The 20,011-nt window shown below is 38.0% G+C and overlaps 1 protein-coding gene across 23 annotated transcripts in view; it reads left to right on the top strand.

Moving 5' to 3' along the window:
* Positions 1–19,995, top strand: part of RRAGB (Ras related GTP binding B) — a 43,060-nt gene extending 23,065 nt beyond the window's left edge. For 15 of the 23 annotated variants that reach the window (XM_073799527.1, XM_073799526.1, XM_073799522.1 and 12 more), the window contains 3 exons: positions 13,487–13,709; positions 16,403–16,498; positions 18,664–19,109. In XM_073799527.1, the coding sequence (XP_073655628.1) occupies positions 13,487–13,709; positions 16,403–16,498; positions 18,664–18,975 (631 nt within the window). In that variant the 3' untranslated portion in view covers positions 18,976–19,109. The other 8 variants (XR_012329371.1, XM_073799529.1, XM_073799518.1 and 5 more) reach the window with 8 other exon arrangements.
* The last annotated feature ends 16 nt before the right edge of the window (positions 19,996–20,011 follow it).

Raw genomic sequence — 20,011 nt, 5'->3', positions numbered from 1 at the left:
GTTGTCCCTGCATCACGGGACCCTGGCTGTGGCAGGCTGCACAGGCTCCCAGGATGGGAGGTGAGGATAGTGACCTATGCTTTCATGCAGGCTTCTTGGTGGCTGCAGCAGCAGCCTTAGCGTCCCATATCTGTCTCTGGGGTCCACACTGTTAGCTGTGGCTCACGCACATCTCTGGAGCTCCTTTAAACAGCACTCTTAATCCCCTCTCCTCGTGCACCGGGAAACAAAGAGGCAAGAAAAAGTCTCTTCCCTCTTTGGCAGCTCCAGACTTTTTCCTGGACTCCCTCCCGGCTAGCTGTGGCGCACTAGCCCCTTCAGGCTCTGTTCATGCAGCCAACCTGAGTCCTCTCCCTGGGTCCTGAGCTCTGAAGCCCAAGCCTCAGCTCCCAGCCCTCACCCGCTGGGGCGGGTGAGCAGGCAAGCCTCTCGGGCTGGTGAGTGCTGGTCAGCACCGATCCTCTGTGCGGGATCTCTCCACTTTGCCCTTCGCACCCCTGTTTCTGCGCTGTCCTCTGTGGCTCCAAAGCTTCCTCCCTCTGCTCCCCGCAGTCTCTGCCCACGAAGGGGCTTCCTAGTGTGTGGAAACCTTTCCTCCTTCACAGCTCCCTCCCATTGGTGCAGGTCCCATCTTTATTCTTTTGTCTGTTGTTTCTTTTTTTTTTTTTTTTTTGCCCTACCCAGTTACATGGGGAGTTTCTTGCCTTTGGGGAGGTCTGAGGTCTTCTGCCAGAGTTCAGTAGGTGTTCTGTAGGAGTTGTTCCACATGTAGATGTATTTTTGATGTATTTGTGGGAAGGAAGGTGATCTCCGCATCTCACTCTTCTGCCATCTTGAAGCTCCTCCTCTGATACCGTATCTTTTTCATCCGTTCATCTCTTGATGGGCACTTAGGTGGTTTCCATATCTTGGCTATTATAAATAATGCCGCAGTGAACATAGGGGTGCATGTATCTTTTCAAATTAGTGTTTTCATATTCTTTGGATAAATACCTGGAAGTGGGATAGCTGGATCATATGGTAGTTCTATTCTTGATGTATTTTTACATTTTATTTATTTATTTTTTTCAGCTTTGTTGCTGCACACGGGCTTTCTCTAGTTGCATCAAGTGGGGGCTACTCTTCTTTGTGATCCATAGGCTTCTCATTCCTGTAGCTTCTCTTGTTGCGGAACATGGGCTCTAGGCATGAGGTCTTCAGTAGTTGTGGCTCACAGGCTCTAGAGTGCAGGCTCAGTAGTTGTGGCACATGAGCTTAGTTGCTCCATGACATGTGGGATCTTCCTGTACCAGGGATCAAACCTGTGTCCCCTCCATTAGCAGGCAGATTCCTCACCACTGCACCACCAGGGAAGTCCATAATTTTTATTTTTGAGGACTCTCCATATTTCTTCCATAGTCGCTGCACCAATTTACATTCCCACAAACAACATATGAAGGCTCCCCTTTCTACACTTGTTGTTTCTACACTTGTTATTTCTTGCCTTTTTGATAATAGGCAATCTAAGGGGCATAAGTCGGTATATTATTGTGGTTTAGATTTACATTTCCATACTAATCAGTGACATTTAACATCTTTTCATGTGCCTGTTGGCCATCTGTATATCTTTGGGAAAATTTCTATTTAGCTGCTCTTCCCAGTTTTTTTTTTTTTGGTACGTGGGCCTCTCACTGTTGTGGCCTCTCCTGTTGTGGAGCACAGGCTTCGGATGCACAGGCTCAGCGGCCATGGCTCATATGCCTAGCCACTCCGCAGCATGTGGGATCTTCCCAGACCGGGGCACAAACCCATGTCCCCTGCATCGGCAGGTGGACTCTCAACCACTGTGCCACCAGGGAAGCCCTGCTCTTCCCATTTTTTAATCAGGTTGCTTGTTTTGTTGTTGATGAGTTTGTATGAATTCTTTATGTATTTTGGATATTGACTGCTTATCAGATATATGTTTTTCAAATACCTTTTTCCATTCAGTAGGTTGCCTTTTTGTTCTATTGATGGTTTCTTTTGCTATGCAGAAGCTTTTTATTTTGATGTAGTCCCATTTGTTTATTTTTGCTTTTGTTTCCTTTGTCTGAGGAGACATATCTAGAAAGACATTGCTAAGACTGATATCAAAGACCATACTGCCTATGTTTTCTTCTAGGAGTTTTATGGTTTCAAATCTTGTGTTGAAGTCCTTAAACCATTTTCAGTTATTTTTTCTGTATGGTGTGATATTGGTCTAGTTTCACGTTTTTGCATGTCACTCTTCATTTTTTCCAACACCATTTATTGAAGAGACTATTCTTTCTCCACTGTGTGTTCTTGCTCCTTTGTTGTAAATTAATTGTCCATATATGCATGGGTTTATTTCTAGGCTCTCAATTCTGCTCCTTGCTCTGTGTGTGTTTTTCTGCCAATACCATTCAGTTTTGATTACTGTGGCTTTGTAGTATATTTTGAAATCAGGGAGTGATGTACCTCCAGCTTTGTTCTTTTTTTCAGAATTGCTTTGTCTGTTTGGGATCTTCTATGTTTCCATAAAAATTTCAAATTTTAGGATTATTTGATGTATTTCTGTGAAAAATGTTGTTAGAATTTTGATAGGGATTGCATTCAGTTTTTATGTTGCTTTGGGTAATAGAGACATTTTAACGATACTAATTCTTCGAATCCAAGAGCAGAGAATATCTTCTCATTTATTTGTTTCTTCAATTCCTTTCATCATTGGTTTATAGATTTCAGTGTACAGTTCTTTTTTACTTCCTTGGTTAAATTTATTCCTAGGTATTTTATTATTTTTGTCACAATTACAAATGGTATTGTTTACTTAATCTCTCTACTAGCTCATTATTGGTGTATAGAAATACAACAGATTTTTGTATATTGATTTCATATCCTGCAAATTTAATGTCTTTGTTTCTTATTTCTAATAGTTTCTTTTGGTGGAGACTTCAGGATTTTCTATATATAAAATCATGTCATCTACAAATAGTAACAGTTTTACTTCTTTCTTTCCAATTTGGATGTCTTTTATTTCCTTTTCTTGCCTAATTGCTCTGACTAGGACTTCCAATACTATGTTGAATAAAAGTGGCTAGGGTGGGCATTCTTGTCTTGTTCCTGATTTTAGAGGAATAGCTTTCAGTTTTTCACCATTGAGTACGATGTTAGCTCTGGGTTTTTCATATATGGCCTTTATTATGTTGAGGTACATTCTTTTTATAACTACTTTATTGAGAGTTTTATCATAAATGTGTGTTGAATCTTGTCAAATGATTTTTCTGCAATTACTCAGATAATCATATGATTTTTATACTTTATTTTGTTAATGTGATATATCACATGGCTTGATTTGCAGGTGTTGAACCATCCTTGTATAACTGGAATAAATCCCACCAGATCATGGTGCATGATGCTTTTAATGCATTGTATTTGGTTTGCTATTATTTTATTGAGGATTTTTGCATCTATGTGCATCAGAGATATTGGCTTGTAATTTTCTTTTTGTGTGTGTTGGCTTTGTCTGGTTTTGGTATCATGGTAATGTAGGCCTCATAAAATGAGTTAGGAAGTGTTCCCTTCTCTTCAGTTTTTTGGAGTAGTTTGGGAAGGATAGGTATTAAATCTTCCTTGAATGTTTGGTAGAATTCATCTGTGAAACCATGTGGTCCTGGACTTTTGTTTTTTGGTAGCTTTTTGATTACTGTTTTAATCTCTTTACTAGTGATCAGTCTATTCAAACTATTTCTTCATGGTTCTGTCATAGAAGGTTGTATGATTCTAAGAATTTGTCCATTTCTTCTAGGTTGTCCAATTTGTTGGAATATAGCTGTTCATAGTATTCTCTTATAATCCTTTGTATTTCTGTGGTATCTTTTGTTACTCTTCTCTTTTGTTTCTGATTTTTTAATCAGGATTTTCTCTCTTTTCTTCTTTGTGAGTCTAGCTAATGGTTTGTCAGGTTTTTTTATTCTTCAAAAGAACCCACTGTTAATTTCATTGACCTTTTCTCTAGTCCTTTTAGTCTCTATTTCATTTATATCTGCTCTGATCTTTGTTATTTACTTTCTTTTACTGATCTTGGGCTTTGTTCTTCTTTTTCTAGTTCCTTTAGGTATAAAGTTATTTATTTGAGATTTTTCTTGTTTCTTGAGGTAGACCTGTATTACTATAAACTTCCCTATTTGTGCCACTTTGCTGGATCACATAGATTTTGATATGTCATATTTTCATTTGTCTTCAGGTAGTTTTTGATTTCTCCTTTGATTTCTTCATTGACCCAATATTGTTCAGTAACATGTTGTTCAGTCTCCACATATTTGTTATTTTTCCAGCTTTATTCTTGTGGTTGATTTGTTTCATACCATTGTCAGAAAAGATGCTTGATATGATTTCAGTCTTCTTAAATTTATTGAGCCTTGTTTTGTGTTACAACATATGGTCTATCTCTCAGAAAGTTCCATGTGCAGAAAAAGTTGTATTCTGCTGCATTTGGATGGAATGTTCTGTACAAATCTATCAAATCCATCTGGTCTGATATTTCATTTAAGGCCAGTGTTTTCTTCATTTAAGGCCATCTGTCTGGATGATCTGTCCATTGATGTAAGTGGGGTATTGGTGTTAAATTTCCCTGCTATTATCACATTGCTGTCAATTTGTTTTCTTCTGTTAATAATTGCTTTATATATTTTGGTGCTCCCATATTAATCACTGTTATATCATTTTTATCTCTTACTACCCTTTTTCGGCTTGAAGTCCATTTTGTGTGATATGAGTATGGCTACACCCACTTTCTTTTCACTGACATTTGCTTAGACAGTCAGCTTCTGTCTGTTTACTTTTAGCCTATAGAGCTGAGGTGAATCTCATGGAGGCAGCACAGAGTTGAGTATTGTTTTATAACCTCTCCAGCTATTCTGTGTCTTTTGATTGGTGAATTCAGTTCATTTACATTTTGGGTGGTTATTAATGGATGAGTACTTAGTACTGCCATTTTATCTTCTGATTTCTGCTTGCTCTATATTATCATTGTTTCCTTTTTCTAACATCTTTATTGGAGTATAATTGCTTTACAATGTTGTGTTAATTTCTGCTGTACAAGATTTGATAGTGTATATATGTCAGTGCTACTCGCTCACTTCGTTCCAGCTTACCCATCACCCTCCCCATGTCCTCAAGTCCATTCTCTACGTCTGCGTCTTTATTCCTGTCCTGCCCCTAGGTTCATCAGAACCATTTCTTTAAGATCCCATATATATGTGTTAGCGTATGGTATTTGTTTTTCTCTTTCTGACTTCACTCTGTATGACAGACTAGGTCCATCCAGCTCACTAAAAATAACTCAGTTTCATTTCTTTTTATGGCTGAGTAATATTCCATTGTATATATATGCCACATCTACTCTATCCGTTAATCTGTTGATGGACACTTAGGTTGCTTCCATGTCCTGACTATTGTAAATAGTGCTGCAGTAAACATTGTGGTACGTCTCTTTTTGAATTATGGTTTTCTCCGTATATGCCCAGTAGTGGTATTGCTGGGTCATATGGTAGTTCTATTTTTAGCTTTTTAAGGAACGTCCATACTGTTCACCATAGTGGCTGTGTTAATTTACATTCCCACCACAAGTGCAAGAGGATTCCCTTTTCTCCACACCCTCGCCAGCATTTACTGTTTGTAGATTTTTTGATGTTGGCCATTCTGATGCATATGACATGATACCTCATTGTGGTTTTGATTTGCATTTCTCTAATGATTAGTGATTTAGAGCATCCTTCCATGTGTTTTTTGAAAATCTGTATATCTTTTTTGCAGAAATGTCTACTTAGGTCTTCTGCCCATTTTTGCATTCGGTTGTGTGTTTTTTCGATGTTGAGCTGCATGCGCTACTTCTGTATTTTGGAGGTTAAACCTTTGTCAGCTGCTTTGTTTGCAAATATTTTCTCCCATTCGGAGTATTGTCTTTTCATCTTCTTTATGGTTTCATTTGATGTGCAAAAGCTTTTAAGTTTCATTAGGTCTCATTTGTTTATTTTTGTGTTTACTTCCACTTCTCTAGGAGGTGGGTCAAAAAGGATCTTGCTGTGTTTTATGCCATAGAGTATTCTGCCTGTTTTCCTCTAAGAGTTTTATAGTGTCTGGCCTTACATTTAGGTCTTTAATCCATTTTGAGTCTACTTTTGTGTTTGGTGTTAGGGAGTGTTCTAATTTCATTCTTTTACATGTAGCTGTCCAGTTTTCCCTGCACCACGTATTGAAGAGACTGTGTTTTCTCCACTGTATATTCGTGACTCCCTTATCAAAGATAAGGTGACCATATGTGTGTGGGTTTATCTCTGGGCTTTCTGTCCTGTTCCATTGATCAGTATTTCTGTTTTTGTGCCAGTACCATACTGTCTTGATTACTGTAGCTTGGTAGTATAGTCTGAAGCTAGGGAGCCTGATTCCTCCAGCTCTGGTTTTCTTTCTCAAGAGTACTTTGGCTCTTCAGGGTCTTTTGTGTTTCCATACAAATTGTGAAATTTTTTGTTCTAACTCTGTGAAAGATGCCATTGGTAGTTTGATAGAGATTGCATTGAATTGCAGATTGCTTTGGGTAGTAAACTCATTTTCACAGTGTTGATTCTTCCAATCCAAGAACATGGTATATCTCTCCATCTCTTTGTATCATCTTTAATTTCTTTCATCAGTGTCTTATAGTTTTTTGCATACAGGTCTTTTGTCTCCTTAGATAGGTTTATTCCTAGGTATTTTATTCTTCTTGTTGCAGTGGTAAATGGGAGTATTTTTGTAATTTCTCTTTAAGATTTTTCGTTCTTAGTGTATAGGAATGCCAGAGATTTCAGTGCATTAATTTTGCATCCTGGCAACTTGGCCAAATTCATTGATGAGGTCCAGCAGTTTTCTGGTAGCATCTTTAGGATTCTCTATGTATAGTATCATGCCATCTGCAAACAGTGGAAGTTTTATTTATTCTTTTCTGATTTGGATTCCTTTTATTTCCTTTTCTTCTCTGATTGCCGTGGCTAAAACTTCCAAAACAATGTTGAATAGTAGTGGTGCAGGTGGGCAGCCTTGTCTTGCTGCTGACCTTAGAGGAAATGGTTTCAGTTGTTCACCATTGAGAACGATGTTGGCTGTGGGTTTGTCATATATGGCCTTTATTATGTTGAGGTAAGTTCCCTCTATGCCTGCTTTCTGGAGAGCTTTTTATAATATATGGGTGTTGAATTTTGTTGAAAGCTTTTTCTGCATCTTTTGAGATTATCATATGGTTTTTCTCCTTCAATTTGGTAATATGGTGTATCACGTTGATTGATTTGCGTATATTGAAGAATCCTTGCATTCCTGGGATAAACCCCACTTGATTATGGTGTATGGTCCTTTTACTGTGCTGTTGGATTCTGTTTGCTAGTATTTTGTTGGGAATTTTTGCATTTATGTTCATTGGTGATATTGGCCTGTAGTTTTCTTTTTTTGTGACATCTTTGTCTGGTTTTGGTATCAGGGTGATGGTGGCCTCGTAGAATGAGTTTGGGAGTATTCCTCCCTCTGCTATATTTTGGAAGCATTTGAGAAGGTTAGGTGTTAGGTCTTCTCTAAATGTTTGGTAGAATTCACCTGTGAAGCCATCTGGTCCTGGACTTTTGTTTGTTGGAAGATTTTTAATCACAGTTTCAATTTCAGTGCTTGTGATTAGTCTGTTTATATTTTCTATTTCTTCCTGGTTCCATCTTGAAAGGTTGTGCATTTCTAAGAATTTGTCCATTTCTTCCAGGTTCTCCATTTTATTGGCATATAGTTGCTTGTAGTAATCAATCATGATCCTTTGTCTTTCTGCAGTGTCAGATGTTACTTCTTTTTCATTTCTAATCTTGTTGATTTGTGTCTTCTCCCTTTTTTCCGTGATGAGTCTGGCTAACGGTTTATCAATTTTGTTTATTTTCTCAACAAACCAGCCTTTGGTTTTATTGATCTTTGCTATCGTTTCCTTCATTTCTTTTTCATTTATTTCTGAGCTGATCTTTATGATTTCTTTCCTTCTGCTCACTTTGGGGTTTTTGTGTTCTTCTTTCTCTAATTGCTTTAGGTGTAACATTAGGTTCTCTATTTGAGATGTTTCTTGTTTCTTGAGGTAGGGTTGTATTGCTATAATCTTCCCTCTTAAAACTGCTTTTGCTGCATCCCATAGGTTTTGAGTCATTATGTTTTCATTGTCATTTGTTTCTAGGTATTTTTTGATTTCCTCTTTGATTTTCTTCAGTGATTTCTTGGTTATGAAGTAGTGTATTGTTTAGCCTCCATGTGTTTGTATTTTTTAGTTTCTTTTTTTTACTGTAATTGATACCTAGTCTCATAGCATTGTGGTTGGAAAAGATACTTGACACGGTTTCAATTTTTTTATATTTACCAATGCTTGATTTTTCCGAAGATATGAATCTATCCTGGAGAATGTTCCATTAGCACTTGAGAACAAAATATTCTGTTGTTTTTCGATGGAGTGTCCTATAAATATCAATTAAGTCCATCTTATCTAATGTGTCATTTAAGGCTTGTGTTTCCTAATTTATTTTCATTTTGGATGATCTGTTCATTGGTGAAAGTGTGGTGTTAAAGTCCCCTACTATTGTTGTGTTACTGTCAATTTCCCCTTCTATGCCTGTTAGTATTTGCCTTTTGTATTGAGGTGCTCTTATGTTGGGTACATAAATATTTACAGTTGTTTTCTCTTCTTCTTGGATTGATCCCTTGATCATCATGTAGTGTCCTTCTTTGTCTCTTGTCTGTATTTTAAAGTCTATTTTGTCTGACATGAGAATTCTTCCTCCAGCTTTCTTTTGATTTCCATTTGTGTGGAATATCTTTTTCCACCCCTTCAGTTTCAGTCTTTATGTGTCCCTTGGTCTGAAGTGGGTCTCTTGTAGGTAGCGTATATACGGGTCTTGTTTTTGAATCCCTTCAACCAGTCTCTGTGTTTTGGTTGGAGCATTGAATCCATTTACATTTAAGGTAGCTATTGATATGTATGTTCCTATTACCATTTTCTTAATTGTTTTGGGTTTGTTATTGTAGGGCTTTTCCTTCTCTTGTCTTTCCTGCCTAGAGAAGTTCCTTTAGCATGTGTTGTAAAGCTGTTTCGGTGGTGTTGAATTCCCTTAGCTTTTGCTTATCAGTAAAGATTTTAATTTCTCCATTGAACCTGAATGAGTTCCTTACTGTGTAGAGTAATCTTGGTTGTAGGTTTTTCCCTTTCATCACTTTAAATATGTCCTACCACTCCCTTCTGGCTTGCAGAGTTTCTGCTGAAAGATCAGCTGTTAACCTTATGGGTATTCCGTTGTATTATTATTTGTGGCTTTACCCTTGCTGCTTTTAGCATTTTTTCTTTGTATTTAATTTTTGATAGTTTGATTAATATGTTTCTTTGCATGTTTCTCCTTGGATTTATCCTGTATGGGATTCTCTGTGCTTCCTGTACTTGATTGACTATTTCTTTTCCCATGTTAGAGAAGTTTTCAACTATAATCCCTTCAAATATTTTCTTAGACCCTTACTTTTTCTCTTCTTCTGGGACTCCTATAATTCGAATGTTCATGTGTTTAATGTTGTCTCAGAGGTCTGTGAGCCTGTCCTCAATTCTTTTCATTTTTTTTTCTTTATTCTGCTCTGTGGCAGTTATTTCCACTATTTTATCTTCCAGGTCACTTATCCATTCTTCTGCCTCAGTTATTCTGCTGTTTATTCCTTCTAAAGAATTTTTAATTTCATTCATTGTGTTGTTGTTCATCATTGTTTGTTTGCTCTTTAATTCTTCTAGGTCCTTGTGAAAGGTTTTTTGTATTTTCTCCCTTCTGTTTCCAAGGTTTTGGATCATCTTTACTCTCATTACTTTGAATTGTTTTTCATGTAGACTGCTTATTTCCTCTTCATTTGTTTGGTCTGGTTTGTTTTTACATTGCTCCTTCATCTCATGCATTTTTCTCTGTCTTTTCATTTTTTTTTTTTAACTTACTGTGTTTGGGGTCTCCTTTTTGCAGGTTGCCTGTTCGTAGTTCCCGTTGTTTTTGGTGTCTGCCCCCAGTGGGTGAGGTTGGTTCAGTGGCTTCTGTAGGCTTCCTGGTGGAGGGGACTGGTACCTGTGTTCTCATGGGTGGGACTGGATCTTGTCTTTCTGCTGGGCAGGGCCATGCTCAGTGGTGTGGTTTGGGTTGTCTGTGAACTTTGTATGATTTTAGGCAGCCTCTCCGCTAATGGCTGTGTTTGTTTTCCTGACTTGCTTGTTGTTTAGCATAGGGTGTCCAGCACTGTATTTTGCTGGTTGTTCAGTGGAGCTGGGTCTTTGCGTTGAGATGGAGATCTCTGTGAGAGCTTTCACCGTTTGATATTAAATTGGGCTGGGAGGTCTCTGGTGGTCCAATGTCCTAGACTTGGCTCTCCCACCTCTGAGTCTCAGGCCTAACACCCAGGTGGAACACCAAGACCCTGTCAGCCACATGGTCATTTCTGTGCTGCTTCCCTGCCAGGAGTGTCCCAATGTGGTGACCAACTCAGTCTCCAACTTCCCTTTCATAAGGACGGGCTCATTGTTTCTTTTTCCTTGCGTTTTTGTCTTCCATTTTTGTTTGGTGGTTTTCTATGGTATTTTTCTCAGTTTCCTCATTTTGTTTTGTGTCTCCGTTCTAGATTTATGTTTTGTACTTAACATGAAGTTTGTATCAAATGTCACATAGATAAATAGTTTTTTCTGCTGATAGCATCTTATCTTCATTTAACTGTATGGTTTTCCTCTTCCCCTTTTGTGTTTTTGTTGTCTCAAACGTTCCCTTTTTACATTGTAAGTTTGTTACCAAATTGAAATAGCTATAGTTATTTTTTCTGCATTTTCTCCCTTTTTTAATCTTTATACTGTAATAAAGTGTTTAAGAACCTTTTCTGATAAATAGTTGCAATTTTCTGATTCTTTCTGTCTATCACCTTTCTCCAAGTTTTGTGTACTTTTGTCTTTGTTTCTGGTGTACGACCTCTGTTCAACATCTCTTGTAAGGCAGGTCTAGTGTTGATGAACTCCCTCAGTTTTTGTTTGTCTGTGAAAGTCTTTACTTCTCCTTCATATCTGAATGATAACTTTGGTGGATACAGTATTCTTGGGTGACAACTTTTATCTTTTAGTATTTTGATAATGTCATTCCATTCCCACCTGACCTATAGAGTTTCTGCTTAGAAATCTGCTGATAGCCTAATTTAGGTTCCTTTGTAGTTTACCATTTTTTTCTCCCTGGCTGCCTACAAAATTGTTTGTCATAGACTTTTGGCAGTTTTAATATGTGTCTTGGAGAAGGTCTTTTTGCGTTGAGGTAATTACGTGTTCTTTTAGCTTCATGGAGTTGTCTATCCAGTTCCTTCCACAGTTTAGGAAATTCTCAGCTATTATTTGTTTAAATAAACTCTCTGCTCCCTTCTCCCTCTTTTCTCTTTCGGTGATGTCCATTATCCTAATGTTGCCCTACTTAAGAGTCAGATAGTTCTTGTAGAATTTCCTCATTTTTTTGCATCTTATTTTTCTTTCCTCTTCTACTTGTATCTTTTCTAGATTTCTGTCTTCACACTCACTGATTCTTCCATATGGTCTGCCTTATTTCCAGTGCTTTTTAATGCATTCTTTATCTCATTTATTGAGTTTTTCAGCTCCAGAATTTTAGTTCTTTTTTTTAGTTTCAACCTTTTTGGTAAAGCATTCCTGTTTATTAATTTTATTCTTGAGCTAATTGATGTGCCTTTCTGAGTTTTCATGTAGCTTGTTGAATTTCTTCATGACAGCTATTTTAAATTCTCTATCAGATCACATTATTATGTGACTTTAACTTTGGTTTCTGGAGAATTGTCATTTTCTTTTTGTGGTGCGGTGTTACTGTGCTTCTTCATGGTACTTCCTTCTGCCAGAGCATGTGAAGTGAGACAAGTTAGAAATTGGGGGTCTTTTCTTTTTCCATAGGTGGTACTATAGCACAAGTTTTTGGTTTCTCTTACCTGAGCTGCCTCTGTCAGAGGTGTGCCCCCTGTCCCAACTCTCATTATCACTTCTGGTGTTTTCTTGGTCATTGGCACCTTGCTTCTGCCTTTGTCACTGGCAGAAGCTACCTGGTTCACGTGGATGGTGGGTTCTTCCCTTGCTTCCAGGATCCTCTGAGTCACAGGCTCACAGGCTCAGGCACTGCAGGGGGAAGGGGTGGGGGAAGCCAGGGTCATACCAGTGCCTCTTCCCTATCTGGTTTTCTAAGGTTCTTAGGCTCTGCCACTGCTGGTGGGAGAGCATAGGAACGGGAGACTTGGGCACCTCAGTGGCTGGAGGGACAGGGCCGCAGGCCCCATTCCCACGGATGTACAGTTAGATGTGGCCATGGGTGCCACTGCAGCCAGGAGGCTGGTGTTGTGTGTGCTGTCTGCTCTGCTGCTACCAGGTTCTCTGGGGCTACAGGCTTAGCTGCCATGGCCAGAGGGCCAGGATTATAGGCACTACCTCTACTGTTCCTTCAGTTCTGCCTCCTCTGTCTGTTCCAGTCCATCCATCTTTAGATGTACAGGTGTGTGGAATTCTCTAGCATCCTGGTGTGTTGGACAAAAGTACCTTTGTTGAGTTGTGAATGTTTTACTGGTTGTAGATTGAAGGGGAGAGACAGAGGTAGCTTTTCATTCCACCATGTTGTTGATGCCACCCCTTGATTTTTTTGTTTAGGACAGAACACTACTGTATTCATCTATCCAGCTGGCAATTGAGAATTTCTTGGGAAGCAGCACACAGCCTAAGGAGCAAAGAGCAACATTCTGCTAAAATGTTAACTTGGAGCCATTTTCATATAGTTTAGAGTGTTTGACTAGTTTTTTATTCAGTAAATATTCATTGAGCAACTACTCTGTGGCAAGCTCTGTGCTAAAAGCTGGGAAACAATGTCAAACTGTAACAGACATGGTCCTTACCTTCATGGAGCTTGCCATCTAGGGGATTGAATGCCATTAATTAAAAACTCACACAAATATGTATAATATCACACTTGTGGTGAGTGTTAAAAATAAAACCAATGTGTTAGTATAATTGCCTATGGTGACTAGATTTGCCCAAGTCAGTGAGGTCAGGGATAGTTTCTGTGAGGAAGTATGAATTGAACTGAAATCCAGTGGAACAAGTAGGAGTTAATTATGTATAAAAGTAAGGGGATAGCATGTGAGACAGAGTGAAAAGCATGTGTAAAGGCCCCTCGGTGGGTAGACCATGGGCCACTAGAACTGAGGGAAGGTCAAAGTATATTTGGAACACAAGGAGAGGAGCAAAAGGTGGCACTAGATGTGCTTAAGAAGTAAGAAGGTGAGGCCATCCTAATTTGCTATCATTTTCCCTTTAATTTGAAGCTTTAGGATTATCTTTCACACTGATTAAGCCAACAAAAATAGATCGTAAATAGGAGTGATTAAGTGATGACTTGCTTATTACCTAGATTTTTTTTCCTACTAGACAGGACACCTTCATGGAAAATTATTTCACCAGCCAACGAGACAACATCTTCCGTAATGTGGAGGTTCTGATTTATGTCTTTGATGTGGAAAGCCGCGAACTGGAAAAGGACATGCACTATTACCAGTCATGCCTGGAGGCCATTCTACAGAATTCTCCAGATGCCAAAATCTTTTGCTTGGTGCATAAAATGGATCTGGTACAGGAGGATCAACGAGACCTGGTAAGAAATAGAATGGGTGGTGCACCAAATAATTGACATACTTTGTAGACTTCTGTAGAGATATAGGTAAATTTGTACCATTCTTTTTTAGGAAAAAAAAATCTCAGCATAAGCTTTCAAAATAAAGTTGACATTTGTTTTTAAAAACACTTATAAACAGGGCTTCCCTGGTGGCGCAGTGGTTAAGAGTCCGCCTGCCGATGCAGGGGACGCGGGTTCGTGCCCCAGTCCGGGAGGATCCCACATGCCGTGGAGCGGCTGGGCCTGTGAGCCATGGCCGCTGAGCCTGCGCGTCCGGAGCCTGTGCTCTGCAACGGGAGAGGCCACAGCAGTGAGAGGCCCGCGTACCGCAAAAAAAAACAAAAACAAAAACAAACAAAAAAACACTTATAAACAAATGTTCCATGGTAAGGGAAATATAATGTTCATTTAGCAAATAATTTTCAAATTTAGGAAAGGATCCTGACTGTGTTATCACTAAGCAGCTTTATGTACTTTTAAAATATATTTGATACCACTGTTTTACTGTCCTTCAGAGCAGGCAGTTATTTTCAAGGCTAGAAGACCCACCAGGGGTGAGATAAAGAAAGGTCATAGCTGTCACTAGGTTGACCTAGAAAACTGGTATGCACCAATTCAAATGCCAACTATACTGTTAGGCACAATGCCAAGGCCCTCATAATTGCACTGATATGGTATATTTATCTTCTTTTCTAGCATGGGAGTTAGTACACATAAATTTAAACAAGAAAAGACACAGTAGAAAGGGCAAACCCCTAGCTAGCTATGATACCCCAGGACTGGCAAGTCACAAATAGAGTCTAGCTTTAGTTTGCTCCATATAAAATAAGAGGATTGGATTTTAAAGTCTAAGCTGAAAGAGAAGATCCTCTATTTCCAAGGGTAAAGTTGAGGAAAGCAGTTTTAGAATATACTGGTGATGTAGAAGAATACAGTTCCTCTTTGGGTTGGAACCTAGGAGTCTAAGGATCCCCTATAACTTAAGAATTTTTTGGTAATAACTGTGGGCAGGAATACTTTTTTTTCCCGTAATTAGTTACAGGATTGCCTTCAGTGTTCCAGTATTTGAGTATGTTTTGGTGTTTCTAGGTTAGCTTACAGGCTTTCAGAAACCACTTGAAAGGGTTCCGTATTTGACTCTGAAAAGGACTTTTGAGTATTCTTTTTAATTCCTTCTCCCTCTCACTAAATATCAATTCTGTTTTAATTCAGCAGAAAATTCTTTATGTAGCTTGATCTTGAGCTTGTGAGGGGTTTGTTATTATTACTGTTTTTTGTTTTGTTTCCCTGGCCCAATTTGCAACAGAAAAACTTAGAGCATTCCAATAAATGACCTCCTTATGGATTTTTAAATTACTTGTCATTTTTAGTGATCGACATATTGTTTTCTAAATGCTTATGTAAATATCCCCAAAGATACATTAATGTTCTTTGTGGGATTTTAAGCTTAATTAAGAAAAGTATACTCTATTTCATTAAACTTTCAGACTTGGAGGTTTTGGACTAAAATGGCTAGGGTGCTTCCCTGAATATCAGTTTCAAGCAAGATAGGTGTTTCCCTCTATGTGTGTGTATTAGTCAGGGTTCCTCAGAGAAACAGAACCAATAAGAAGTGTGTGTTTGTGTGTGTGTGTGTGTGTGTGTGTGTGTGTGTGTGTGGAGAGAGAGAGAGAGAGAGTGAGAATAAGAGAGAGACTGATTAATTTTAAGGAATTGACTCATATGATTGTGGAGGCTGGCAAGTCTGAAATCTGCAGGGCAGACTGATAGGCTAGATACCCTTGTTGCAGCTTGAGTCAGAAGGCAGTCTGGAAGGCAGAATTCCCTCTTCCTGGGGAATGGCAGTCTTTTTCTCTTAAGGCCTTCAACTGGTTATATAAAGCTTACCCATATTATGGAGGGGGATCTGCTTTACTAAAAATCCACTGACTTAAATATTAATCTCATCTAAAAAATACCTTCATAGCAACATCTAAATTGGTGTTTAACCAAATGGGTATTGTGGCCTAACCTAGTTGTTGCATAAAATTATCCATCACAGTGTGAACAGTGCATTCACTATAAGCCCACCCAGTCCTGGAAAATATCTGTGTATGTGTTTATATTTGTATAAATAGATATTTTTCCATGTATATATGGGCATATATATAGATAGATACATAGCCAAGAAGAATAGATATTTGTGTGTAAGGGGTTGTTATATCTATGTAGCCAAATAAATACAGTCCATACAGAAATAATATATGTGTATGCATGTGTGTATGAGAGTAAGATATCTACAAAAAGTTGAAGTATTTTGATTTATAAAATCTTGATATTGGTATGCATATCTTAAAAATGACCCAGATTGGATTATTTGGAATGTTAGATATATTTTATTAAGATTCCTCTGTACGGTAAATTTTATTTTTCAGCATAGTATTCTCAGTGAGTACTCAAAACAAGCAGCACAGTCCTTAAGAATTCTAGTAGCCATTGTACTTTGTAGACCTGACTTGAAATCATTTCTGCCATCCTAGTCTGTAAAGTAACGTACACATTTAAAAATTCCCCTGAGGAAAAACGAAATGCCCCTGTTTAAAATATGCTAAAATATTACACCTCAGATCTTGCAGTGAGAGAGGAGAGCTGTTAGTTATATGCTGATCAGTATGTTGGTCTATTTACTTCAGATTTTTAAAGAGCGAGAAGAAGATCTGAGGCGTTTGTCTCGCCCATTGGAATGTTCTTGCTTCCGAACATCTATCTGGGATGAAACTCTCTATAAGGTGTGTATGTTTCCCTGAGTTCTCTCATTTAAAGAGCATGAAAAAAAAGCTAGAAGGGTATTATCAAAACTAAAAGATTTTAAACTCTTTCATAGCCATCTAGATGTGTTGAACCAAAAGAAGAAATAATCTACAATAAATTGTTTGAAAAATACCCAATTTAACCTTAAGAAATTTTGGTTTTGATCTTAGATTGTGTCGACATACCTACCAGATCACACTGAATTAACCCAGTTTGGTCCTGATTAATTTGATACAGATCTTCATGACAGTAGAGGTTTCACTGACCATCATCCATTTTGACCTGTTGTGGTCTCAGTGCTGACTGGAATTGTATCTAATATTCAGGTACCTCTACAGGATATAAGCTAGTCTGCCTAAGTTTGGATGGCAATAGAAGAACAATATTTAGGGGAGAGATTGGAGAAGGGAGTCTTAGAATGGGATATGTTATTTCTAGAGTATGATAGCTTCAACTTTCATGCCAAATTAGAGACTAGCATTCTTTCAACCAGAGAGATTGTTCCCATTGATGGAATGGATGCCACACTGCTTGTAGTAGTTGTAGAGGTTACAAACAATAGCTGTGTTATGGATGAAGCTGAAATTACCTTATTGGTACATAGGCTCCTTATCCTGCTTCCTCCCTTTCTCCCACTGATTTAGTGATTTGAAAGACTGGCTCCTTTTGGGTCCTCCTGTGGTCAGACTGCTTCTGGTATCCATTGACAAGTCTGGGAAGGAAAGCATCCTTCTCTGTGACTTGTAGCTACAGCCTCAGTATCAACTCCATCTGACAAGTATCTACAACCAAAAGCACAGAAACCTGATTTGCCAAGGAGAAAAACAATTGGACTTTAAACATAGCCACTGATTTATTTTTTTAACTAATTCATTTTTTCCCCAATATGTTGACCCAGCCTCGCTCTAATAACAGATCATTTTGAGATACCTATCTAGGAAATACTGTTCTAGATTAATTTGGGCCGAATTTCTCTCAAAGCCTTATTCCCATAGAACAGGTAACCGTGAATAAGGATGGACATGACGCACTGATAAGAACCAACTGCGGTGTGAAGGATGGCAATACATAACACGACCAAAGACAATTGGCTAATCACAACACTGCTGTGAGTGACAATGTCTCTGCTGTGGTTAGCTTTGGTGCCTTCTCCAAGGTAAATTCAGCAGTGACATTAACACCGACCTGGGAACTTGGAACCTGAACCCCCATGCCTAAGTAATAAAACTAATTGGAACAGAGACATGGCTCTACTCTCTCTTACATCAATATTGCATAGAGCTGACATAAATTTTTATATTAAGTTTTATTCTAAAAGCACTCATTGCAATCTGCTTGATGCTGTTGGACGCACAGATGGCTAAGACCAGGTTCCTGCCCTCTAGTAGGGGAGAGAAGAACACTGTACACCTTACCAGACAAATTGGAGCAAAATTGAAAGAAATATTATAATGAAAATTCAAATAAAAGAGCCTTAAGAGAATAGAGGGAGGGTGTGGTTAATTTCAACTCCTTATTTTAGTCATACTCCTCTGGATGAAGTCAGTTTTAGGCAAACACGCAGTGGACTGTTTTTAATTCAATTGGATCAATAATTTATAAAGCTGACAATAAGCCTTTTGGAATGATAATGCCACTAATTTCTCTTGTAATTTCTATTGTATGTTATCCCATTGAGGGGAGGGGCCATTTTTCTACGTGGCTCTGATATTTTCATAAAGTTGATTGTTAGATGTATGTTAAATATAGCATTATTAGGTTCTGATCTTTAGAGCAATCTACACTATTGGACTTACATATCTGTTTGAATGGCTGGATTAGAAGTTCTTTAGCCCAGTATATCAGAGTTTTCAACTTCCCTAAGGTAATATGATGGAATTAAATATTTGTTTATTTTTAATTATCAATGGAAAGAAGTATTTTACAAAAGTGTTTGAAACTTTAAAAAATCCAACTGAAGGATAAAAATCAAATATTATCTTCATTTTCTCACTTCGTTTGTGTTATACTTGTTGCCAGAATTTGTTTGGGACTCAATTATCACCATATTTTGCTGTCTGTATGTTATAGTATACTTACTCATTTGCAAAGATCTGGACTGGCTACCTGTTAGTAATATTACACTGTGCTTCTGTTCTGTTAGGCTTGGTCCAGCATTGTTTATCAGCTGATTCCCAATGTTCAGCAGCTGGAAATGAACCTAAGGAATTTTGCTGAAATTATTGAGGCTGATGAAGTGCTTCTATTTGAGAGAGCCACTTTTCTGGTGAGAACTTTCTGCTCTGCAGATGTACTTCACACTCACCTTCTTCTATTCAGCAATGGAGAATATGTTGCCACTTTGAGAAAGAACCTTTTTCCCTCTTGTCATTACTTCACCATGCATAGCCTTATTTGTAAAGTAGTATTGTCAGCAAGTAACTTGAAAGAAGTTCGTTGGTGCGTGGATCTTTAGTAATTAGTAAAACTTAGATGTTTGCAGGTAAGCCTTACTATAGAGTTTAGATTATTTTTGTGAATAATTGTTCATTTGTGTTAAAGAATTCCTATTTCCTATTGACTTTTATTATGAAATGATGGGTATTTTTCTTTGAGTTTAAAGCTTTTAACATGGAAGAGATGTAATGGTCAACTCAGTGACGTAGCTAAGAGTTCAGATGGGGAGGTGAAAGGGCAAAGAGGTATGTTGGTATTTTTATTTTTCTTATAAATTCGGCTTAACGATGATAATAGCACCTACTGTGTATTTGGCCATGAGGGGGTAGGCAAAACCCAATATTATATTTATAAGTAAAATTTTTAAATAACTAATAAAAATTGGCTTGAGCTGTCACAAAGCACCACTTAAGTAATTGCTGATCAGCTTAATAAATATAGCTCTAAGAGCAGCTCACAGTAAGTAATTTTGGTTTCTGAGCTCTACCAGTGCTTCATGATTTTAGACACATTTATTGCTTTTTTTGTTTTTTACATACACATTATCCTTTTTCAAATTCTTTTCTCATTTAGGTTATTACAGAATATTGAACAGAGTTCCCCATGCCGTACAGTAGGTCCCTGTTGGCCATCTATTCTAAATATAGAAGTGTGTACATCTCAATCCCAAACTCCCAATCTATCCCTACCCCCACCCTTCGCCCCTGGCAACCACAAGTTCCTTCTCTAAGTCTGTGAGTCTGTTTCTGTCTTGTAAACAAGTTCATTTGTATCATTTCTCTTGGATTCTACATATAAGCAATATCATATGATATTTGTCTTTCTTTGTCTGACTTCACTTAGTATGATAATCCCCAGGTCCATCCATGTTGCTGCAAATGGCATTATTTCATTCTTTTTAATGGCTGAGTAATATTCCATTGTATATATGTACCACATCTTTATCCATTCATCTGTTGATGGACATTTAGGTTGCTTCCATGTCTTGGCTATTGTAAACGGGGCTGAAATGAACATTGGGGTGCATGTATCCTTTCAAGCCATGTTTTTCTCTG

Source organism: Tursiops truncatus, chromosome X, assembly GCF_011762595.2.
Source record: "Tursiops truncatus isolate mTurTru1 chromosome X, mTurTru1.mat.Y, whole genome shotgun sequence".
Classification (NCBI taxonomy): domain Eukaryota; kingdom Metazoa; phylum Chordata; class Mammalia; order Artiodactyla; family Delphinidae; genus Tursiops; species Tursiops truncatus.
Note: the sequence above shows the minus strand (reverse complement) of the source record. Positions and strands in the feature narration are given on the sequence as shown.